Source organism: Ranitomeya variabilis, chromosome 6 (assembly GCF_051348905.1).
Source record: "Ranitomeya variabilis isolate aRanVar5 chromosome 6, aRanVar5.hap1, whole genome shotgun sequence".
Taxonomy (NCBI): domain Eukaryota; kingdom Metazoa; phylum Chordata; class Amphibia; order Anura; family Dendrobatidae; genus Ranitomeya; species Ranitomeya variabilis.
The window spans coordinates 28,983,912-29,009,885 of NC_135237.1; the positions used below are offsets into that span (position 1 = coordinate 28,983,912).

The 25,974-nt window shown below is 45.1% G+C and overlaps 1 protein-coding gene across 5 annotated transcripts in view; it reads left to right on the forward strand.

The window, feature by feature from the left end:
• The first annotated feature begins 440 nt into the window (after positions 1 to 440).
• The window catches only part of DYNC1I1 (dynein cytoplasmic 1 intermediate chain 1), a 481,016-nt gene continuing 455,482 nt past the window's right edge, over positions 441 to 25,974 (forward strand). For 3 of the 5 annotated variants that reach the window (XM_077268125.1, XM_077268127.1, XM_077268128.1), the window contains exons 1-2: positions 4,965 to 5,136; positions 12,186 to 12,407. In XM_077268125.1, coding sequence (XP_077124240.1) covers positions 12,195 to 12,407 — 213 coding nt within the window. In that variant the 5' untranslated portion in view covers positions 4,965 to 5,136; positions 12,186 to 12,194. Of the gene's footprint in view, positions 460 to 4,963; positions 5,137 to 12,185; positions 12,408 to 25,974 lie in introns of those variants that run through there. The other 2 variants (XM_077268126.1, XM_077268129.1) reach the window with 2 other exon arrangements.

Sequence of the window (25,974 nt, forward strand, 5' to 3'; positions counted from 1 at the left end):
ATATATCCTTACCAAGGGTCTAAGGACATAAATGTGTATAACGGTTTTGCGCTCTTTGCAGATAAGGGTGCGGCCTCCCTTTCTTGAGCTGGACATTACATTTATATAGCTCCCCATCGCTGGGTTTCCTTTAGCCGGGGTCTCGGTCCTGCTCGGCCCTTATTCATATTTTTACATCATTAGACATATGGTAAGGCTTTAAGATGAGACGGTCCTAACCTCTAGAATAGGATCACCATGACATGGTGCGATGACTTTTATGTTTTTTTTAATCAAAATTATGTTAACTAAATACTCTTTATTATTTTCATGCACTATTGCTCTTTATTTACTGCAGGATATTTGCTCGCCTTGTTTTGATCTTAGGTTTTCTCTTTTTCTCTGTTAACAGGGGGAAGTTGACTTTTAGATGCAATTGACAAGGGAAGACGAGGCTCACAACCAAACCTGTGACAAAAGGTGACTTACCAGAGGACTCCAAAACTGTATTGTTGTGGGCAAATTTATCCCAAATTACTTTGATGGGAATTGTAGAAAATGCAAAGATATTATTCCATGGATTGATTAAGTTTCTCAGTCTGCCCATTATAAGCTGAAGAGAAATCTAACAAGATTTTTAAATTCTTTCAGAAAATATATTTGAAAACTATTTGGGCAGATAAAAGTCCTGATAATGGATCAAAACGAGACATTTTGGAATACCAAATCAATATGAGGGAAGAGAACAGACGGAGAGCTAACTCAAGAGATAAGGCAAAGGTGGTGGTCCAGGCATCTTCACCTTCAGAAGTATCACGGGCAATAGGGCGAGCTAGGACAGCTAAGTCATGACACTTTCATTTAAGTGGCGAATTGGAAGAAGAGGGTGTAGCAAGGGACTGGGTCCCTTTCACGGTTGAGTTGTTGCTTTTTACTGTTGTGTTACTATTTTTTTTTAATATTAAAAAATATTTGATTTAAAACAAAAAAAAAATCAATGGAAAAAGTTACGCTACTTTCAACCCGTCTGAAAAAAAAATTGTTGGGGACAAAACTTAAAATGTACAGTGCATTGGTTCACAAAACCATGGCAAGTCTTAGGATTTCCATCAAGACAGGTAAAAGTAAGCAAAGGGGGAGATGTTTCCCAATTAGAATTAGGCAGTGCCTGGTGTTAAAGAGCAAAATGTGTAACTGTAGGAGTTTGAAGCAAAGCGTCCCTATGGATTGAGAGGTCACACATAGCCTCGACAGCTTCTGAGCCTGTGCCCGCACACGCTCCTGGATCATGTGCAGCTCACGATCATCCTCCAGCAACAGAAGGGCAACTGCCCCTGCAAAATAACCCCGGGGTCACCTTCCCGCAGCGGCCGCTGATACTTAATGGAACCCACGTTGACATATACTTTATCTCCCGTATCCGACTACTGGATGAATCCATAGCCATGGGACGGGTTAGTAGACATAAGCAGGCCGCTTGTTCTCCGACAGGCCATGGCTCCTCCTCCCTAATGGCGCAGCTCTGCCCAAATTTCTTTCTCTCGCATTTTCTTTTCCCCCACCACCCCCGCTATCCACACCTGCTGTTCAGGGAACAGGAAGGGGTCCTCTCCCTCACGGTACCGGGGTGGAGAACTAGGGGGTGAACCGGCTGCAAACTTGAGCCGCTGGTTTGGGGTCTGGGGCCGAGGCTCAGTCACCACAGAAGCTCTGGTGTCACGCCCCCGTGGCTTCGGGACCACTACTTTCTCAGAGTTGTTCAATACCTGGCCCCCTCCATGCCTGTGGCCGACAGAAGCTGAGCCTCCGGCCACATCCGCTGGATGGCTGATGGATTGGTCAAACAGCTCTCCAAGGAGTATAGGCATGCTGTCGTCTGGCACTTCCTCACAGGTGGCCTCCTCTTCTTGAAGTCCTCCAGGCCTCTCTCTTTTTTTCGTATGTCGACATTTCCACTCCATGCTGCCCACTCCACCCCAACAACGGGTGAAGGAGAGCTCCATCGTTGCTGGTTCCGCGTCTCGTAATGGCGCTGCGCTGCCCGACGCAAGGTTCTCTTCTTCCAGACTCGGTCCTTCTGTGAGTGGAGTCGCTTCCTGTTGCTCTGCTTGTTCAGCATCGGACCCCTCCCATTCTGCAGGGATCTGCTGTAGGGGACAGGGTTTCCTTTTCCTTCGCCGCACCCACCGTGGGCGGGCACCACTCACAGGGGGATGTAACCTGGGATCAGGCCATTGTCTCTGCCAGGCAGATTTTACTTGTGGGATGCCCATGATGGGCGGCGCTATCACCAGCCTCCACCATCCGCCATTTTAAAGTCTCTAACGGCCACCATTTTTGTCGTTCTGGGGCTTTCTGAACGCGAGGAATCTAAATCCTGCTGACTACGCCAATTTTGTGAGGTGGCCAGGGTGGTAGTCATGGTGAGCGGCTGCTGTTCTGGCACACCCTAGCACCCCGCAAAGAAACTACAATGTCCTATTCCCTGTGTGATTTGTGTGCAATGCAAGTCGCTCACTTTTAGGCTGGAGTCCTCCTCAGGTTGCAGGTTCTCAATTTCAGATATCATCACACACTGATTGACAGAGTCCAAGTTCATTTTTAACAAAACAACTCAGCACGTCCAATTCATTCACAGGCATTGCACAGTAATCCTCATTGTTCATAGATCCTTTCCTCTGTGCTGTCCCTTGCTCTCCTGAAATTCTTTGTTCCGGTATCGTACCCTCCAGTACCACTGCTTCCTGACTAGCCACACTAGTTTGTGCCTGGAGTTCTCCGCCTGTTTTCCCCTCCAAGGGCAAAATCAAGGATTGCACTTTCGAACCTTTTCCAGACCGTAGGCCTCGGATGTTCCAGGATTTCCCACTGAACCTTGTCGCAGCCACTCTCATGCTGCTTTTGTCCCCTTATGCTCGTGTGACTTCCAGCTCCAAGGCCCTGGACTGCTGGACTCTTCTTCTTAAACTTGTTCCTGCAACAACCTCACTGCCCTTCATCCCACTCTCTAACTGACTAAAACCAGGAAATGTCTCAACTATATCTACCCTGGCCCTTCCTAACCTGGAAATCCTCTATATCTTAACCAGTTCTTATCCTAACCTCATCTAATCTCCCAATCTACACTGCCCCCCACTGTACTAAACCCTATTCTCCGTGTGCGGTTCCACCATTACTCCAAAGCAACATGCCCGCTGCCTTGGGGTCATCCTTGATTCCGAGCTTTCATTCACCCCCCACATCCGATCACTGGCTCGCTCTTCTTATCTGCATCTCAAAAACATTTCTAGAATTCGCCCTTTTCTTACTTTCGACTCTGTAAAAACTCTTACTGTCTCACTTATTCATTCTCGTCTGGACTATTGTAACTCTCTACTAATCGGCCTCCCTCTTACCAAACTCTCCCCGCTCCAATCTGTCCTGAATGCTGCAGCCAGGATCATATTCCTCACCAACCGTTACACCGATGCCTCTACCTTGTGCCAGTCATTACACTGGCTACCCATCCACTCCAGAATCCAGTCCAAAACTATTACCCTCATCCACAAAGCACTCCATGGCTCAGCACCACCCTACATCTCCTCTCTGGTCTCAGTCTACCACCCTACCTGTGCCCTCCGCTCCGCTAATCATCTCAGGTTAGCATCCTCAATAATCAGAACCTCCCACTCCCGTCTCCAAGACTTTACACGTGCTGCTCTGATTCTTTGGAATGCACTACCTAGGTTAATACGATTAATCCCCAATCCCCACAGTTTTAAGCGTGCCCTAAAAACTCATTTGTTCAGACTGGCCTACCGCCTCAACGCATTAACCTAACTATCCCTGTGTGGCCTATTAAAACATAAAAAAAAAAAAAAAAACACATAATCAGGTTCCTCTCATCATGTTCTCATACACTTTATGCAGTTAATAGCCCTCTGTGTCTGTACTGCTACATACTTAGGCAGTTAACTGGTTCATGCAGCTTTACATGAACACCCGAGCCTTACACTATGGCTGGTCCAAATAACTAAAGCAATTGTTACCATCCACCTCTCGTGTCTCCCCTTTTCCTCATAGATTGTAAGCTTGCGAGCAGGGCCCTCATTCCTCCTGGTATCTGTTTTGAACTGTGATTTCTGTTATGCTGTAATGTCTATTGTCTGTACAAGTCCCCTCTATAAGTTGTAAAGCGCTGCGGAATATGTTGGCGCTATATAAATAAAAATTATTATTATTATTATTCTACCCGTTACTATTACTAGACCTTACTCTTGTACTGTATCTCCCTATCTCTATCCCTAGTCCATAAAGATGCATAACTTACACTTTACACAAACATCATAACATTAGTTAGCATCTTACTACACGATGAAGCATTATCACATAATACACCATTTTATCCATAAAACGTGCCCACTTTATCAGGAAGGGATGCAGGGGATGACTTGACCCCAAACACACCCCTTACGCATTCATTAGCTATCCATCCAACCACCCAACTTTTCACCCACCCATCCGCTCTCTTATCTATTCATTCATCTAACTATTCATCCATATATCCACCCAAACATTTACCTTTCAATCCCAGCAATCATCATCCCTTCATTTACCCACCCATCCACCTATCCTTCCATCTATATACGCATTCATCCAAATATCCATTCATCCACCAATTTGTCTATGTCTCCATCCCCCTCTCCAGCCAGACTTCCACCCACACATCCATTCCTCTGTCTATCCATTTCTCCATCCATCTATTCACCCACTTGTTTTCCTCCCCCTTAATTTTTCCATCCATCCATCCATCCATCCATCCATCCATTTGACCATTCATCCATCTATCTGTCCGTCCATCCACCTTTACAAAAGTAAACTGCAGCACTAACATATCCTGAAAGTTGTGCAGTCAGGCTGGCTTGTTCATGGATGCTCCTCTCCCTTTGCACTGGCAGATACCGTGCCCCCCTCCCAAGCAGAGGCAGGGGAGGTGTAGGAGAGAGGGATGGGCTGTGGTCTGATGCTGATGAGGCTGAGCCAGGGCCAGCATGAGACAGCGGATTCAGGAGCAGCAACATGCAGTAGAGACTGAGGGCATCTGTTCTGCTGTACCAGGGACCCCAGCCTCATCTGCAGCCGTCACACCCCAGAAGCATCACACCACACCAGAGCAAGGTACAGTACATGTCTCCAGCAGCAGCCATGCTCCCTCCTCTGCTGCAGCATCACCCAGTGCAGCGGGGCATGTATATACTGTATACTGGTGCTGTGCCCTGCTGGGCTGGGGGCCACCTGACCCGACACAGGTCTGTACATGGGAGTGCGGTGCTGGCACCATAATGTGAGACCACAGGAGATGGCGCATCCATCATAGTGGGAATGTCGGGTTCATTGTCGTGTAATTAGTTTTCATGAGTTTTAGGTGTTATCACAGCAACGTACATCTTGTGGAAAGTCAGAATATACGAGTATGCTCTGCAAAATGGATGGCATCTATCTATTATCTATGTATCTATCTATTATCTATTCTCTATTATCTATTCTCTATTATCTATCTATCTATTATCTATGTATCTAGCTATTATCTATCTATTATCTATTCTCTATTATCTATCTATCTATTGATACAATAGAAAAACAGAGCTCAATATTTAGTACAGAAACCTTTGTTTGCAATTACAGAGTTCAGATGTAGTTCTTGACCAAGTTTGCACACACTGCAGCAGGGATTTTGGCCCCCTCCTCCATACAGATCTCCAGATCTTTCAGGTTTCGGGGCTGTCGCTGGGCAACATTGAATTTCAGCTCCATCTAGAGATTTTCGATTTAATTCAGGTATGGAGATTGGCTAGGCCACTCCAGGAACATGAAATACTTCTAAGGGAGCCACTGCTTAGTTGTCCTGTCTGTGTGCTACGGGTCATTGTCATGCTGCACCCAACCACGATCCCTCTTCAATGCTCTTATTGAGGGGAGGAGGTTGTTGGCCAAAATCTCGAGATACATGACCTCATCCATCCTCCCTTCAATATGGTTCAGTTGTCATGTCGCCTTTGCACAAAAGCACCCCCCAAAAAAAAGATGTTTCCCCCACCATGCTTCTTGGTCTAGATGGTGTTTTGGGGGTTGTACTCATCCTTCTTGCTCCAAACATGGTGAGTGGAGTTGATACCAAATAGTTCTATTTTGGTCTCATCTGACCACATGGACTTCTTCCACACCTCCTCTGTATCATCCTGATGGTCATTGGCAAACTTCAAACAGGCCTGGACATGTGCTGGCATGAGCAGTAGTACCCCATGAGGTGAGAACTTGCATGGATCGGGACAGGGAGGTATAAACTAAATGGGAATAAGGACCAGGAGAAAAACACACACGTGCTACAGCAAACTACAGAACACTACTACAACAATACGACTCCAACCACTTAGCTTTAGCACACAGCACAGGAAGATGGATTTTTCACTGGCATGGACAAGAAGGTCTGACCAGTTTTTATAGGAAGAGGCAATGACCAGATCAGAAGCAGCTGAAATGGAGCTGCATGTTTCTGACTAGCATAGAAAGGGTCGTTAACCTCTGCAGCACCTAACTCCATTTAATATGGGACACAAATCACACCAATCTAAAGACGACCTGTGATTCATTACCCGACGGAACCGTCTAACTCCAGTGTTCCAGGGGGACATGAGACCCTCGTGACACTGATAAACTGAAACTGAGAACCACCTCCACTTTCAGTATAAGCAACTCCCCCATCTTATGGGGTAAACTGGGGATGGTGGTATATTGATCACATTATACCTGGTGCTGTATGGGGGAACACTCTCTATGGTGGGGGTAGGGGGTAGGTATAAGAATATAGGACTTCACCTTGGAGTTTCTTTTTTAGGGCTTTTAGGTTATATACACCTTTGCATAGAATTCTTTTTCATTGTTCATTTGCTTCCTAAATGAAAAGCTAGACAACTTTCTAAATAGTCGTCATTAAAAATGTTCTACCATTTTTCTGCTACAGATTCAATAATGTTACAAATCCATCAGAGATTCTCCTGACCGCTCTCTCTGCTCCTTCCTCCCTTCTCTAAGTGTTAGAGGTAGCAGCAGGGAAGGGCTTGCACACGGATCTCCTGTTCATTGCCGGAGAATTCAACTAAAGTCTCAGGGAGGATAAAGAAACAGGTACAATTAAAACAAAAAGCAAAATAAATACATGAAGAGGAAATAAGTCCATGATAGAAGCTGAGCTAAAAAGGACAGCAGCACTCTGGAAACACACAGACCTCATATCCAGCCTGTATTACTGGGAGAGACACTCCAATAAGAGGGAAAAAAAAGGAAAATCAGAATCAGACTGCAAATCAGGGGGAATGAAAATGAATGAAGGACTAAAGATTGCAGATTGAAACTTAGTGCAGTTTTATTAATTAAAGGTAGCCATTAAAATATATGATTTTTTTTTTTTGCCATGTCAAAGGTGTCCATAGCTGTTAAATGGGTTGTATGCTGGGTACCATGGGATGCTGACAAACCATTCTACTTTGGCTGTGATTTTTTTCTACACGCATAGTTAAAGGGGTTGTCTGGGAGCTCTATGGATAGACCATCTGTATGTTAGGTGCGATCGACCCCTTAAAGACGACGCCATCATATTCCACAGCACTTTGTATATTTGGGTTCCTCCATTCAGGATCCTCATGTCTTGGTTAGGTTACAAAGAGCAGATCTCGCACTGTAGGACCACAGACATCCCATTGATTTTAATGAACATTGTGTAATACCTAATTTCTCCTGTGGGGGTGCTGTTTGCATTTTAACCACAGATTACAACTGATCAATGGGGATCACAGCAAGAGGACACGTTATTGTTAAGTGACCCTTTTAACAAGTAGGTATTTCCCAAAGCGGAGAACCCCTTTAACCTTAGTGTGTGTAAGAAGCCTATTTTATAAATAACTAAAAATATTCCGGAACTGTGAAAATTCATACACATTCCATTAAAAACCGTCAGGATCAGTGACAGATTTGGAAAGTATCCGCGTATTTATGGCAGCCATTACTATTAAGCTCCTAATCATATCTCTGCAAACCAGACGTAGGAAAGAAGAGTTGGAATAATGAGAATAAATCTACCGCGTCAGATTATAAGAGAAAGTGCTAAATCGTGGATTAATTTATGTAAAATTGTTCCTTCTGAGAGTACGTGGTGTCAATGAGGACAGAGTCCCAAATTTACAAAACAAAATTGAAAACTATGGGGCAAAAATGTCTCAGTTTCCTCACATTAAGGCTATGTTCCCCTGTGCTGGGCGTGCAGTGAATTTTACAGGTACATGTGAACATACTCTGACCTGTGCCTTTAAATGTTTATTTGCAATCAGTTGATCACCACAGATCAGGCTCCAGAAGCTAATATTTTCTGCAGTGGCCACTACAGGTGAAAAGAGGTATTACATGCCAGGGGTTTTAAAATGAAACATTACCATATAATGCTGGGCTGGGTAAGTTCTCCTGATCATAAGGATATTCTGTGACATCCATATGTCCTAATACATTGTCATTATAACACATTCCTACAATGTTGAAATAAAAAAATAATGGACATGTTTCATTTTGAATGAAGAAATCTTGAGTTAAGTCATGTCTGTTATTTCAGAGTAAACTATGTACGTGAAGAAAAACACTATTTCTGGCCATTATTTTACTTATTTAGTTCCTTTTTCACTATTTTCTCCATAAGCAGGCTTTTTTTGTAATAATTATCAGTTGACCCTGAGCTAGTGGATGGAGTCTAGCTCCACTAATCTCCACCATAATCAGCACACAGTACGGCTATGTTCACACGTTGCATTTTTTTGCTACGTTTTTTTGTTCTTCAGGCAAAACCTGCTCTCTTGGCAGTAAAGAAGCAAAGTCAAGAAAGCAGGTTTTGCGGAGTGTTTGCTGTGTTTTTGCTGCATTTTTTAACGCATTTTTTGGCTAGGGTACATATGTCTCTTCAGCATGCTGATAAAGTTTAGTGCATAAAAAAAAAAATCCGATTCAACTGTATCAGGTTTTGGCACCAAAAATTAAACAAATCCTGATACCTGCCTTTTTTTGCAGCTTTTTTTGCACTACCCATTGCTTTCAGTGGGTGAAAAACGCTACAAAAATGCTGCAAAAACCTTGAAAGAAGTGAAATGCTGTTGCATCAAAAAATTCAATAAAAAGATGTTTTGAAAAAAAAAAAAGTGAAATGCTGCAATTTGAAAAAACCATCCCTTTGACAAAACAGTTAGGAAAAAAAAAACAAGGTGTGTGAATGAGATTTCTGAAATCTCATAGACTTTGCTGGAATTGTCGCAGCTGAAAATTTGCATAAAAAAGGCATAAAAAAAAGCTGCAAAAATGCAACGTGTGAACATAGCCCTATGAGATCTTCCTGCTTTCCTGTGTCTATGTAGAGCAACAGTAGTATGGGGTACTTTATACAGCAGGACTAATCAGTGTTGCTGTGAATCCAAAACTGGGGTGAGATAAAAATTTTTTACAAAAAGCAGCAGCATGGAGGACACCCCTCTGGAATTAATTATACAACAGTACTGAGCAATGTATCTGTAAATCCAGATCTGGAGTGACAGAAAACACTTAAAAAACTCTGCACCCGGGGTCTATGTGTGTTTCTCTGCCTCTCACTCTCTCACTTTCCTCCTTTCCCCTCACCTTAGTCTTCAATAGGCAACTGTAATCTGATCTCTCATTGAACAGGAAGTCACTGTTTTGTCTAGAGCAGGATGGATTTTTGCTGTATTTCAGAATGAATGATGCGTTCACGAGGCAAGGTCAAGGTGAAGGGCAGTGTAGTTGTGAATCATGCACTGGAGGTGACATTAATCACTTACAAAAATTACCTGCTTAGATGATATTATTTAGCAGTATTGAGCAGTGCAGCTGTGAATCACGCACTGGAGTTAAGATTCTAAAAAAAATAAGAAGAATCACCAGCATAGAGTATATTTTTCAGCAGTATTGAACAATGTAGCTGGGTGATCCCCTTTGGGTGATATAAAACACTTACTAGAAGCAGTAGCAAGGAATTAATTATACAACAGTACTGAGCAGTGTATCTGTAAATCCAGATCTGGAGAGATATAAAACTGTAATCTGATCTCTCAGTGAATAGGCAGTCTGTGTTTTATAACAGGATGGATTTCAGAATAAGTGATACTTCCAGGAGGCAGGGGGAAGAGAAGTGGCTCATAAGTGAGGATAAGATTTTATTTCTCTCATGATATATAGTACAACATTTCTTATAATTTCTTGTGCATGCAGCAGAAAAAAAGTCATGGTGACCCTGTGTATAGCAAATAGGTGCTCTTTTGGCATGAACAAGGCTCTGAAAGTAGCGCCATAACAGATGGGATGATACATTGTTATCCTCACTCTACATAACACTAGATCGTGGAACATGCTTTCTTAGGGTTCCGATGGGTCGTGGCCCACGTGCTTCATCTTACCATATAATTAGAGACGCCAGCCATACAAGAGCTCATTATCATGCTAATTGCTCCCGATAGTAGGTTGTTGTATAACGTGGTCCACCCCCACTGTCGTGAAACTTTCACTGATATCCAGGGCGGCTCACCATGTCAGGAGATGGCTTAGGAGATGTATAAGAGAAGAATGTCAGCGTTAGCAGCACACGATGCCAGGGGGAGGCCATGCTCTACACACTGCTGGGGATAAGGTGCAGCTAGCTGCTGGTTTTGAGATTACATTATATATAATTGCCTTTTCGAAGCGAAAAATTTGAAAAATCTTGGAGAAACCCTTGAGCTTTTGAGAGAGACTGAGATACAGTAGAGAAGGTCCATGGACCTCCAGGCGGCACTGTTATCACATAATACAGCCCCTTCGATGACCGGCTGATCACAATGGATCCAGCTCCTGGACCTCCTCACCGTTTCTCATGTGGCGCCCTTCGTTTGCCTCTTGCTTCCTCCTCAACGTTCCATTCCACCTTCTTCCAAGATGCGAGCTTTTGAGAGAGACTGAAATACAGTAGAGAAGGTCCATGGACCTCCAGGCGGCACTGTTAATACAGCCCCTTCGATGACCGGCTGATCACAATGGATCCATTGAGGTCCACAATGGACCTCCTCACATGGACCTTTCTCATGTGGCGCCCTTCGTTTGCCTCTTGCTTCCTCCTCAACGTTCCATTCCATCTTCTTCCAAGATGCCCGCATAGTGGCACGGAGGAGTGCAGGGGTAAGTCTGAGCCACTCCGTCCCCTGCCTTGGTTTAGACTTACTACTGCATTCCCCATGCCGGAGCCATCTTCGAAGGAGGAGGAAAGGAACGCCAATGTGATCAGAGGAGGCAAAATGGAGGTCGAATTCACTCAGCAGGTTATTTGGTGGGAAACATGAATAGAAAAAATTCTAAGCAAAAAAAAAATAAACTAAATAAAAAACTATATAAAGGCATAGTTAAGGGATCGGCAAAACACATATGAGTGGACCCATAACCAGGTAACCCTGATTACAACTACGGTGGATGTAGGGGAACCTCAGCACATGACAATGCTGTTATTGGGAAAAAATAACTGTACAAATACCAAGACTGATAATACTGCCATACGGTGACCATAAAGTGGTAGATACCAGGCCTGCAGATCTTACAAGTGATTATGGTACAGTTATATTATATATTCTTTCTAATGGAGGCATACACTTTTCCCGTATTCTCCACCTGGCCCAGACCGACATGACGTCTTCTCCAGCCAAGATTCATCTGCAGAGATTACAATAAAGACATTTGACTTCTCACGTTTCCAGCACCGTCTATTCCCAATTTTCTGATGCCCCAGTTTTTACCAGCGCAGTAGACAACAGTTCTTTGGTACTTATTGGTGATGAGCGGATGTGCTCGGATAAGGTGTTATATGAGCATGCTCGGGTGCTAACCGAGTGACCTTGGCATGCTCGAATACTATGTCCGAGTCCCCGCGGTTTCTCAACAGCCTCTACACATGCAGGCATTGTGTAACCAACAGGCAATCCCTGCATGTGTTGAGGCTATCGAACAGCTCCGAGGCATGCAGCCGCGGGGACTCGACCATATTTTTCGAGCATGCTCAGATAACACCTTATCCCAGCACGTTCGCTGATCTCTATTATATGTCCTATGTTGATTCATGCTGTTGAAAAAGTTTTTTTTTTCCTGCCTTACAACTTCAGGTTTTTGTGATGCCCCCAAAACGAAAAGTTTCCAAAGAGAAAAAAGATCCAAAAAAGCCAGATAACACGTCGGCTGCAGCAAGCAGCAGCCAGGAAAAGACGTCCAGGACCGTGCGGGCTGCGCCATCCAAAGGTCTTGGGCGACGATTGAAAGAGGAGGTTGCAGAATCTGCCCCAGTTACCAGAGCCGCCGAGAAAGTTCTGCCGCCCGGCAAACTCCAGGTAAGAGATTCTTGCCACCAGCCAAAAAACAGAGCGCGATTCATCAAGTGTTGTTTTTGTTCTTTTTTCTTTTCTCCTGTCGTACGTTTTTTGCTCCGAATTCTTCAAAGTGGAGCATTGGGTTCATGTGGGTTTTTTGTGCAGAAAAAATTCTATTTATTTTTGCTTTTAACTTGTTGTGCTCCTCCGTATAACAAAAAGTTACATGATCCCCTAAAATCTTGCAAAATTTACAATAAAAATTAAAGGTGTAAATAAAATCACTCTAACGGGGGCACAAAAGTTTGCAATTTTTTAACTGTTGCAATTGTTGAAGATTTTTCAGCCAAACAAGCCTTCAACTGTCTCACTTTTGGAGATTACAAATATCTAATGGGCGTGACCAGTCCTAAACTGAAAATCTGCAGCATCATCCTCCTCCTCCCCCTTTTCTCTCCTCTTTTACGTTTGTAAGTTACTTAGGAGGAGATTTTTAGACATTTACAGAAACCACGAGGGTTTGGGTTGTTTTTTTTTTTGCTGTTTTTTGCTGGGTGGAGTGACACTTTACCTGGTACCATGTTGGGATACACACAACATTTTTAGGGCTTTTTATTCTTTTAGGAAGCGGTACGAAAAAAAATGCAGTTCCGGCAGTGTGTATTTTTTATGCAATAGAAAAACTTCCTCCAGCCGAAAATTCAGGTAAAAAATAGAACTTTATTCCAGTACGATTAAAAAATGAATAACATCTTATGTACATTTCCTACACGTTTCTCGTTATCCATGATTAACCCTAACCCATCTCTTCAACCTATCACTAACAACTGGTGTTTTCCCCTCAAGCTTTAAACATGCCTCCATCACACCTATCCTCAAAAAGCCCTCTCTTGACCCATCCTCTGTATCTAGCTATCGCCCTATATCACTTCTCCCCTATGCCTCAAAACTACTGGAACAACACGTCTACCTTGAACTGTCCTCCCACCTCTCTTCCTGCTCCCTCTTTGACCGCTTACAATCTGGCTTCCGGTCACACCATTCCACTGAAACTGCGCTAACTAAGGTCACCAATGTCCTCTTAACCTCTTAACTACTCTGTCCTCCTCCTCCTGGACCTGTCGGCTGCCTTTGACACAGTGGACCATTCCCTATTATTACAGACCCTCTCATCCCTTGGCATCACAGACTTGGCCCTATCCTGGATCTCGTCATACCTAACAGACCGGACATTCAGCGTCTCCCACTCACACACCACCTCCTCACCTCGCCCCCTCTCTGTCGGAGTCCCACAAGGTTCAGTCCTTGGGCCCCTGCTCTTCTCCATTTACACCTTTGGCCTGGGACAGCTCATAGAATCTCATGGCTTTCAGTATCACCTCTATGCTGATGACACACAGATCTACATCTCTGGACCAGATATCACCTCCCTACTAACCAGAATCCCTCAATGTCTGTCCACTATTTCATCCTTCTTCTCCGCTAGATTTCTGAAACTTAACATGGACAAAACAGAATTCATCATCTTTCCCCCATCTCACGTGACCCCCCCAACGAACCTATCCATTACAGTAAATGGCTGCCCACTCTCCCCAGTCCCACAAGCTCGCTGCCTCGGGGTTATCCTTGACGCTGATCTCTCCTTCAAACCACATATCCAAGCCCTTTCCACTTCCTGCCGACTTCAACTCAAAAATATTGCACGAATCCGTTCATTCCTCAACCAAGAATCTGCAAAAACCCTAGTCCATGCCCTCATCATCTCCCGCCTTGACTACTGCAACCTCCTGCTCTGTGGCCTCCCCTCAAACACTCTTGCACCCCTCCAATCTATTCTAAACTCTGCTGCCCGACTAATCCACCTGTCCCCCCGCTATTCTCCGGCCTCTCCCCTCTGTCAATCCCTTCACTGGCTCCCCATTGCCCAGAGACTCCAGTACAAAACCCTAACCATGACGTACAAAGCCATCCACAACCTGTGTCCTCCATACATCTGTGACCTCGTCTCCCGGTACTTTCCTGCACGCAACCTCCGATCCTCACAAGATCTCCTTCTCTACTCCCCTCTTATCTCCTCTTCCCACAATCGTATACAAGATTTCTCTCGCGTATCACCCCTACTCTGTAACCCTCTACCACAACACATCAGACTCTCGCCCACCATCGAAACCTTCAAAAAGAATCTGAAGACTCACCTCTTCCGACAAGCCTACAACCTGCAGTAACCACCGATCAACCAACCGCTGCACGATCAGCTCTATCCTCACCTACTGTATTCTCACCCATCCCTTGTAGATTGTGAGCCTTCGCGGGCAGGGTCCTCTCTCCTCCTGTACCAGTTATGACTTGTATTGTTTAAGATTATTGTACTTGTTTTTATTATGTATACCCCTCCTCACTTGTAAAGCGCCATGGAATAAATGGCGCTATAACAATAAATAATAATAATAATAATAATAATAATAATAATAATTAAGGAGTCAGAAACGCGTAGGAAATTTGCATACGATGTAATTATTTTTTAATCGTACTGGAATAAAATTATATTTGTCATCTGGATTTTTGGCTGGAGGAGGTTTTTTCTATTAGATTTATATAGCGCTGAGTCTAGCAGGAGCGGCTTCCCCCGTACCGAGGAGCTCAGTCATATAGCAGGGGTGAACTAGTTGTTCCGATTTTTGTATTTTTTTATGGCATTCACCGTGCATTATTAATTTAAATTTTTTTTTATTTTAATTTTGTAAGTGGTAAAGCATAAAAAAATTGTGTTCCTACATTGTGTCTCTACAATCAAAGAACTGTTACCTGTGTCAGGCTTGTTTTCGGTGAGTGTAGTTTTTCTTACAGGCAATATTAAGGGGTATACAATAGTTTTATATTTTGGGGGAGGGGAGGAGATGTGACAGGCAATACTAACACACTGAGAAATCTGCTCTAAGCTATGATGGGGGCGTGTTCTTTTTCTGCTGTGTTACCTCCTGCTTATGATTGGCCAACTCATACAGGGAGAATAAATACACCCCCCCAGTGAAAACTGACAGCACCCATTTAGACTTAAAGGGAACCTGTCACCAGTTTTTTCATGTCTGCACTAAGACTAGCCCCTTAATCAGCATCTGTGTTGCATTCCATAAAAGGGGTATATAACCCTTTGACTCCCCCCTGTATATCCCCAAAAATCCTTTTGAAACTTTCTTGCGCTCTATGTAAATCCTGCCGGTCCGATAGCGTCTTTACTGAGGCATCTATTCCTCTTCCCAACTTCTGATTGGCGTATTCCTGCTCTGATTGATGTGGATGATGCATCCTGCATCATCCACATAGCCGGGCAAAATCTTGAGCCTTTGCAGAGACATTGTTGGCTTGTGCCTGCGCATGCTCCCTACTGTGGGCAGAGCCTAAAAGATAAGTGTGCATGCTCCATGCTGTGGGCAGAGATTAAAACATAAGTGCACATGCGCCCTACTGCGGGCAAAGCCTAAAAGATAAGTATGCATGCTCCATGCTGTGGGCAGAGACTAAAACATAAGCACGCATGCATCCTACTGCGGGCAGAGCTGAAAACATAAGTGCGCATGCGCCCTACTGCGGGCAGAGCCTAAAACATAATAGTGCATGCGCCCTACTGCGTGCAGAGCCTAAAACATAAGTGATGATGCGCCCTACTGCATGCAGAGCATACAACATAAGTGCGCAAGTGCCCTACTGCGGGCAGAGCCTAAAACATAAGCGTGCATGCATCCTACTGCAGGCAGAGCTGAAAACATAAGTGAGCATGTGCCCTACTGTGGCAGAGCCTAAAATATAAGCGCGCATGCATCCTACTGTGAGCAGAGCTGAAAACATAAGTGCACATGCGCCCTACTGCGGGCAGATCCTAAAGCATAATGGTGCATGCGCCCTACTGAGTGCAGTGCCTAAAACATAAGTGATGATGCGCTCTACTGCTTGCAGAGCATGCAACATAAATGCACATGTGCATGTGCCCTGCTGAGGGTAGAACCTGAAGCATGAGTGCGCATGCGCTCTACTGCAGACAGAGCCTAAAACATAAGAGCACATGCACCCTTATGCCTTTGGCTCTACTCGCAGTAAGGCAGAGAAAAGAACACAGGTGCGTGATGGCGATGTCTCGCTCGACTATGTACAATTTCACAAGGTTTTTAGCAGGTATACAGGGGGCGTCTGGGAGTTATATACCCCCAGGGCCGGCGTCAGCACCCGGCGCACCCGGGCAAGTGCCGGGGCCCTGACAAGACAGGGGGCCCACTCACGCAGTCATACATCCATCTGGCCGCTTTAACCCTTTCTACCCTTTCAATTTGCCCTGCCTGGCACAAGCATCTTCTCAGTCAGTGCAGGGCCAGGCACATAGGGGTTAAGGACACAGCCAGCGTGACATTGTGGGCGGAGAGTTCTCCTGCTCTGCTCTCCTGGCTGTGTGCACTGTGCAGTGCTGAACTTATCAGGCACAGGCAGATTCCGGACTGGAGGAGCTGCTACCGGCACCTGAGTGAGTGCCATGCTATATCGCTGTATATTCTGACAGTCTGGGTGACCTGGGGGGGCGACCATGGGCTGGGCGGCTGCAGCTGACATATATATATATATATACACACACTACAACAGCCACCCAGCCCAGGCCCCCAGCACAGCCTGTATAGATACAGTGTATATAATATATATACAGGACAGGTGCTGGGGGCCTGGGCTGGGCGGCTGTTGAAGTATATACACCGCACAGTACCTCTCCCCTGTATATATACACCGCACAGTACCTCTCCCCTGTATATATACACCGCACAGTACCTCTCCCCTGTATATATACACCGCACAGTACCTCTCCCCTGTATATATACACTGCACAGTACCTCTCCCCTGTGTATATACACCGCACAGTACCTCTCCCCTGTATATATACACCGCACAGTACCTCTCCCCTGTATATATACACCGCACAGTACCTCTCCCCTGTATATATACACCGCACAGTACCTCTCCCCTGTACATATACACCGCACAGTACCACTCCTCCTGTATATATACACTGCACAGTACCTCTCCCCTGTATATATACACCGCACAGTACCTCTCCCCTGTATATATACACCGCACAGTACCTCTCCCCTGTATATATACACCGCACAGTACCTCTCCCCTGTATATATACACCGCACAGTACCTCTCCCCTGTATATATACACTGCACAGTACCTCTCCCCTGTATATATACACCGCACAGTACCTCTCCCCTGTATATATACACTGCACAGTACCTCTCCCCTGTATATATACACTGCACAGTACCTCTCCCCTGTATATATACACCACACAGTACCTCTCCCCTCTATATATACACTGCACAGTACCACTCCCCTGTATATATACACCGCACAGTACCACTCCCCTGTATATATACACCGCACAGTACCTCTCCTCCTGTATATATACACTGTACAGTACCTCTCCCCTGTATATATACACCGCACAGTACCTCTCCCCTCTATAGATACACCGCACAGTACCACTCCTCCTGTATATATACACTGCACAGTACCACTCCTCCTGTATATACACCGCACAGTACCTCTCCCCTGTATATATACACCACACAGTACCACTCCCCTGTATATATACACCGCACAGTACCTCTCCTCCTGTATATATACACTGCACAGTACCTCTCCTCCTGTATATATACACTGCACAGTACCACTCCTCCTGTATATATACACTGCACAGTACCTCTCCCCTGTATATATACACCGCACAGTACCTCTCCCCTGTATATATACACCGCACAGCACCTCTCCCCTGTATATATACACTGCACAGTACCATGTTGTGAACTCTATTTTTGGGCTCCCTCTAGTGGTCACAAGCGGTACTGTGTAGTGTTGTCTTTCTGCAGGTTGGCTGCATCAGCTGGTTCGTTATCCTTGGTTAATTTCCTATTTAACTCACCTGGATACTCAGTTCCTTGCCTGCTATCAATGTATTCAGTGCTCTTCAGATTCCTTGTGATTACCTTGCTCCCAGCCTCTCCAAGACAAGCTAAGTTTTTTGTCCGTTCATTTTTTGATTATCAGCATTCATCATGTTCCTTGTCCAGCTTGCTAAGATGTGATCTCCTCGCTGGCTGGTTGCTCTAGGGGACTGAGTTTCTCCCCCCACACCGTTAGTTGGTGCGGGGGTTCTTGAAATCTCAGTGTGGATATTTTGTTAGGGTTTTTTACTGACCGCACAGACCCCTTACTATTTTCTGCTATCTAGTATTAGTAGGCCTCATTTGCTGAATCTGTTTTCACCCCTGTGTATGTGCCTTCCTCTTACCTCACCATTATTATTTGTTGGGGGCTTCTATATCTTTGGGGATTATTTCTCTGGAGGCAAGAGAGGTCTTTCTTTCTCTCTAGGGGTAGTTAGTTCCTCAGGCTGGCTCGAGACGTCTAGGATTTTTTAGGCACGTTCACCGGCTACTTCTAGTGTGTTTGGATAGGTTCAGATTTGCGGTCAGTCCAGTTTGCCACCTCCCTAGAGCTTGTCCTATGTTTGTTACTTAGCTGGAGTAATTCGTGATCCTCAACCACTAAGGATCATAACAGTACCACTCCTCCTGTATATATACACTGCACAGTACCTCTCCCCTGTATATATACACCGCACAGTACCTCTCCCCTGTATATATACACCGCACAGTACCTCTCCCCTGTATATATACACTGCACAGTACCTCTCCTCTGTATATATACACCGCACAGTACCTCTCCCCTGTATATATACACTGCACAGTACCTCTCCCCTGTATATATACACCGCACAGTACCTCTCCCCTCTATATATACACTGCACAGTACCACTCCCCTGTATATATACACCGCACAGTACCTCTCCTCCTGTATATATACACTGCACAGTACCTCTCCCCTGTATATATACACTGCACAGTACCTCTCCCCTGTATATATACACCGCACAGTACCTCTCCCCTGTATATATACACCGCACAGTTCCTCTCCCCTGTATATATACACCGTACAGTACCTCTCCCCTGTATATATACACCGCACAGTACCTCTCCCCTGTATATATACACTGCACAGTACCACTCCTCCTGTATATATACACTGCACAGTACCACTCCCCTCTATATATACACTGCACAGTACCTCTCCCCTGTATATATACACTGCACAGTACCTCTCCCCTGTATATATACACTGCACAGTACCACTCCTCCTGTATATATACACCGCACAGTACCTCTCCCCTGTATATATACACCGCACAGTACCTCTCTCCTGTATATATACACCGCACAGTACCTCTCCCCTCTATATATACACTGCACAGTACCTCTCCCCTGTATATATACACCGCACAGTACCTCTCCCCTGTATATATACACCGCACAGTACCTCTCCCCTGTATATATACACTGCACAGTACCTCTCCCCTGTATATATACACCGCACAGTACCAATCTCCCCTGTATATATACACTGCACAGTACCACTCCCCTCTATATATACTCCGCCCAGTACCTCTCCCCTGTATATATACACCGCACAGTACCACTCCTCCAGTCCTGTATATATACACCGCACAGTACCTCTCCCCTGTATATATACACTGCACAGAACCACTCCTGTATATATACACTGCACAGTACCACTCCTCCTGTCCTGTATATATACACTGCAGAATTTACAATAGCTATCACTCATGTAAGAAGTGAAATCTGGCATTGAACTCTACGTATATTTCTCTGCTGTATCTGGGCATCATGAATCGTGGTATGTGTTAAAGGGGGGGGGGGGGGCCACTGAGACTCTTTCGCCCAGGGCCCTCAAAAACCTGGAGCCGGCCCTGTATACCCCTACTGTTACTTCAGACATGAAAAAAATGGCGACAGGTTCACTTTAACAAAAGTTAACTCATTAGGTGTGAAATACTTTGATTGCTAATATTTCCATAACGGAGAGGTGAAATTAAAAAAAACTAGCAAAAAAACCTTTTTTTCCGCTCTGCAGCCATTATAACATCATGTGTCCAGTTCAGTATGAAACATTCTGAGGAAGGTCCTCTTTATTAACTGTGACCAGTGTGGACAATCCTCTGTGATTTAATCACATCAGGAGAACAAACAGCTTTTCTTTTCTGGTGGTTCTCATAGCACAGAAGAAAACAGGATGAGTTCAGCCGCGCCCGAGCCTCCGCCCCACATAGGCCCCACCGCCTGCTGTCTACCGTGTCCTTGCTGGAGAGAACAGTCTTCTAATTGTGGGGAAATGTTTGCTTCTAATCCAGTTATTTCCCTCTGTCACTGTTACATGAAATCATCCTGACAGCATCTTTCCTCCCGGTAATTCATTCTCTTTGGTCTCCACATTAAGTTTCCACATGTTAGACTTATGATCCAGGAGCAGGTGTCAGCGTGGAGCCGCGTCACTAATTAATGTCATCGTGACTTTATTCTACGCAGATAAAAGTGAAGAAAAACTGAAGCAACATAAAAAAAAGCCTAAACCTAAGATTTGTAGATAAAGAATGGCAAGTTCATGCTGAGCTGTGTCAGTATAGTATTTCTTATTTAGGAGCTGAGATTAGCAGCAGAAAACCACCAAGATCAACTGATTTAGCTAGGAGAAGATGCCAGCAGCTACACGTATTACCTGCAGCAGCCTCTAGAGGAGAAATATGGTATTGCACATTGCTTTTTCAAATAAATGGGTAATAAAAAGTAGAGGACAGAAAGGTGTTAATTGTTGTGAACTCTGTTTTTAGGCTCCCTCTTGTGGTCACAAGTGGTACTGTGTGAGTGCTGGCTTTGGGCTCCCTCTGGTGGCTCTTTGTGTCATTCTGCAGGTCTGAGGCTGGATCAGCTGTCTCGTTATCTGTTAGCTGGTTTCCTATTTAGCTCACCTGGACTATTAGTTGTTGCCTGCTGTCGATGTATTCAGTGCTATTTTGATCTCTCCTGAATTCCCTCGCTATCAGTCTCGCCAAGAGAAGCTAAGTTTCTGTTTGGTTATTTTTTGCTCATCAGAGTTCAATATGTTTCTTGGTTATTTATTTGTCCTTGTCCAGCTTGCTAATATGTGATTTCCTTGCTTGCTGGTAGCTCTAGGGGGCTGAGTTTCTCCCCTCACACCGTTAGTTGGTGTGGGGGTTCTTGTATTCTCAGCGTGGATATTTTTTATAGGGTTTTTTACTGACCGCACAGTTCCCTGTCTGTCTTCTGCTATCTAGTATTAGTGGGCCTCATTTGCTGAATCTGTTTTCATTTCTGCGTTTGTATTTTCCCCTTACCTCACCGTTATTATTTGTTGGGGGCTTCCTATATCTTTGGGGTCATTTCTCTGAGGCAAGTGAGGTCTTACTTTCTCTACAGGGGTAGCAAGTTTCTCAGGCTGCGTCGAGACGTCCAGGAATTTAGGCACGTTCACCGGCTACCTTTAGTGTGTTTGGTTAGGATCAGGTTTTGCGGTCAGTCCAGTTACCACCTCCCTAGAGCTCGTTCTGTGTTCAGTAACTTAGCTAGTCCAATCTGTGATCCTCAGCCACTAAGGATCATAACAGTACAGCAGGCCAAAAAGTGTTTAATGCATCGCAGAAGTGGGATAAGAGAAGTCCTGAGTACAATTTTTTTTTTTTCTCCCTTTGCTGCAATCTGTCCAGCTTCTCTCATCCCCTTAATCTCTGGGTGGCTTTGAGTTCAGCTGCTGACATGGATATTCAGAGTCTGACTTCTAGTGTGGATCATCTTGCTGCAAGGGTGCAAAGCATTCAGGATTTTGTTGTTCACAGTCCTATGTCTGAGCCAAAAGTACCTATTCCTGAGTTGTTTTCTGAAGATAGATCTAGGTTTCTGAATTTTAAGAATAATTGTAAATTATTTCTTTCTTTGAGACCTCGTTCCTCTGGTGATTCCGCTCAGCAAGTTAGAATTATTATCTCCCTGTTACGTGGCGACCCTCAGGATTGGGCTTTCTCCCTGGCGCCAGGAGATCCTGCATTGTGGAATGTGGATGCGTTTTTTCTGGCGCTTGGATTGCTTTATGAGGAACCTAATCTTGAGAACCAGGCAGAAAAGGCCTTGCTGGCTCTCTCTCAGGGCCAGGATGAAGCTGAGGTATATTGTCAAAAATTTCGGAAATGGTCGGAGCTTACTCAATGGAATGAGTGTGCCCTGGCTGCAAATTTCAGAGAAGGTCTGTCTGAAGCCATTAAGAATGTTATGGTGGGGTTCCCCACTCCTGCAAGTCTTTTTTCACTCAATGGCTTTGGCCATTCAGATTGACCGGCGTTTGCGGGAGCGCAAATCTGCGCACCATCTGGCGGTGTTTTCTGAACAGAGATCTGAGTCTATGCAATGTGACCGAATTCTGACCAGAATTGAGCGGCAAAATCATGGATGTCAAAATGGGTTGTGCTTTTGCTGTGGTGATTCAACTCATGTTATCTCAGCATGCTCTAAGCGCGTTAAAAAAAAAAATCGCTAAATCTGTCACCGTTGGTACTATACAGCCTAAATTCATTTTGTCTCTTACTTTAATTTGTTCTTTGTCATCCTACTCGGTTATGGCTTTTGTGGATTCAGGTGCTGCCCTGAACCTGATGGATTTGTCGTTTGCCAGGCGCTGTGGTTTGGTCCTGGAGCCTTTGGAATTCACTATTCCACTAAGGGGAATTGATGCTACACCATTGGCTGAGAATAAGCCTCAGTATTGGACTCAAGTGACCATGTGCATGACTCTTGTACATCAGGAGGTGATTCGCTTTCTTGTGCTGCATAATTTGCATGATGTTGTCGTTTTGGGTCTGCCATGGCTGCAGGCCCATAATCCAGTTCTGGATTGGAAAGCTATGTCTATTTCAAGTTGGGGTTGCCAGGGGATTCATGGCAATACTCCTTTGGTGTCAATTGCTTCTTCCACTCCTTCTGAGGTCCCTGAGTTTTTGTCGGACTACCAGGATGTATTTGATGAGCCCAGATCCGGTGCCCTGCCTCCTCACAGGGATTGTGATTGTGCTATAAATTTGATTCCTGGTAGTAAGTTCCCTAAGGGACGACTTTTTAATTTGTCTGTACCAGAACATGCCGCGATGCGGAGTTATATAAAGGAGTCTTTAGAGAAGGGACATATTCGCCCGTCCTCCTCCCCTCTTGGTGCAGGATTCTTTTTTGTGGCCAAAAAGGATGGTTCTCTGACACCTTGTATAGATTATCGTCTTCTAAATAAAATCACGGTCAAATTTCAGTATCCTTTGCCATTATTATCTGATCTGTTTGCTCGGATTAAGGGGTCCAGTTGGTTCACCAAGATAGATCTTCGTGGTGCGTATAACCTTGTGCATATTAAGCAGGGAGATGAATGGAAAACAGCATTTAATACGCCCGAAGGTCATTTTGAGTACCTGGTGATGCCTTTTGGACTCTCTAATGCTCCTTATGTGTTCCAGTCCTTCATGCATGACATCTTCCGAGAATATCTGGATAAATTTATGATTGTGTATCTGGATGACATTTTGGCCTTTTCTGAGGACTGGGAGTCCCATGTAAAGCAGGTCAGGATGGTATTTCAGGTCCTGCGTGCTAATGCCTTATTTGTGAAGGGCTCAAAATGTCTCTTCGGAGTACAGAAGGTTTCCTTTTTGGGTTTTATTTTTTCTCCTTCTACTATTGAGATGGACCCAGTCAAGGTCCAGGCTATTCATGACTGGACTCAGCCCACGTCTGTTAAGAGTCTTCAGAAGTTCTTGGGTTTTGCTAATTTTTACCGTCGCTTCATTGCTAATTTTTCTGGCGTGGTTAAACCCTTGACGGATTTGACCAAGAAGGGTTCTGATGTGACTAATTGGTCTCCTGCGGCCGTGGAAGCCTTTCGGGAGCTGAAGCGCCGGTTTTCTTCGGCTCCAGTTTTATGTCAGCCTGATATCTCTCTTCCTTTTCAGGTCGAGGTTGATGCTTCTGAGATTGGAGCAGGGGCTGTTTTGTCGCAGAGAAGCTCTGATTGCTCTGTGATGAAGCCTTGTGCTTTCTTTTCAAGAAAGTTTTCGCCTGCCGAGCGGAATTATGATGTTGGTAATCGGGAGTTGTTGGCTATGAAGTGGGTATTTGAGGAGTGGCGACATTGGCTCGAGGGAGCTAAGCATCGTGTGGTGGTCTTGACTGATCACAAAAATCTGATTTATCTCGAGTCTGCCAAGCGGCTGAATCCTAGACAGGCTCGTTGGTCGTTGTTTTTCTCCCGTTTCGATTTCGTGGTCTCGTACCTGCCTGGTTCGAAGAACGTGAAGGCTGATGCTCTTTCTAGGAGTTTTGTGCCTGACTCTCCGGGAGTTTCAGAGCCGGCTGGTATCCTCAGAGTGGGAGTGATTTTGTCTGCCATTTCCCCAGATTTGCGACGAGTGCTGCAGAGATTTCAGGCGGATAGACCTGACCGTTGCCCACCAGAGAGACTGTTTGTCCCAGATAGATGGACCAGCAGAGTTATTTCCGAGGTTCATTCTTTGGTGTTGGCAGGCCATCCTGGGATTTTTGGTACCAGAGATTTGGTGGCTAGGTCTTTCTGGTGGCCTTCCTTGTCGCGGGATGTGCGTTCCTTTGTGCAGTCCTGTGGGATTTGTGCTCAGGCTAAGCCTTGCTGTTCTCGTGCCAGCGGTTTGCTTTTGCCTTTGCCTGTCCCGAAGAGGCCTTGGACGCACATTTCCATGGATTTTATTTCAGATCTTCCAGTCTCTCAGAGAATGTCTGTCATCTGGGTGGTGTGTGATCGTTTTTCCAAAATGGTCCATTTGGTGCCCTTGCCTAAGTTGCCTTCCTCCTCCGATTTGGTTCCTCTATTTTTTCAGAATGTGGTTCGCTTGCACGGCATCCCTGAAAATATTGTGTCTGACAGAGGATCCCAGTTTGTGTCCAGATTTTGGCGGATCTTTTGTGCTAAGATGGGCATTGATTTGTCTTTTTCGTCGGCCTTCCATCCTCAGACGAATGGCCAAACCGAGCGAACTAATCAGACCTTGGAAACTTATTTAAGATGTTTTGTTTCTGCTGATCAGGATGATTGGGTGACTTTTTTGCCATTGGCCGAGTTTGCCCTTAATAATCGGGCTAGTTCTGCTACTTTGGTTTCGCCTTTTTTCTGCAATTCTGGTTTTCATCCTCGTTTTTCCTCGGGTCAGGTTGAGCCTTCTGACTGTCCTGGGGTTGATTCTGTGGTGGATAGGTTGCAGCAGATTTGGAACCATGTGGTGGACAATTTGAAGTTGTCACAGGAGAAGGCTCAGCGCTTTGCAAACCGCCGTCGCGGTGTGGGTCCCCGACTTCGTGTTGGGGATTTGGTATGGCTGTCTTCTCGGTATGTTCCTATGAAGGTCTCCTCTCCTAAATTCAAGCCTCGCTTCATCGATCCTTATAAGATTTTGGAAATCCTTAACCCGGTGTCATTTCGTTTGGACCTCCCAGCGTCGTTTGCCATTCATAACGTGTTCCATAGGTCTTTGTTGCGGAGGTATGTGGTGCCTGTGGTTCCTTCTGTGGAGCCCCCTGCCCCGGTGCTGGTTGAGGGCGAATTGGAGTACGT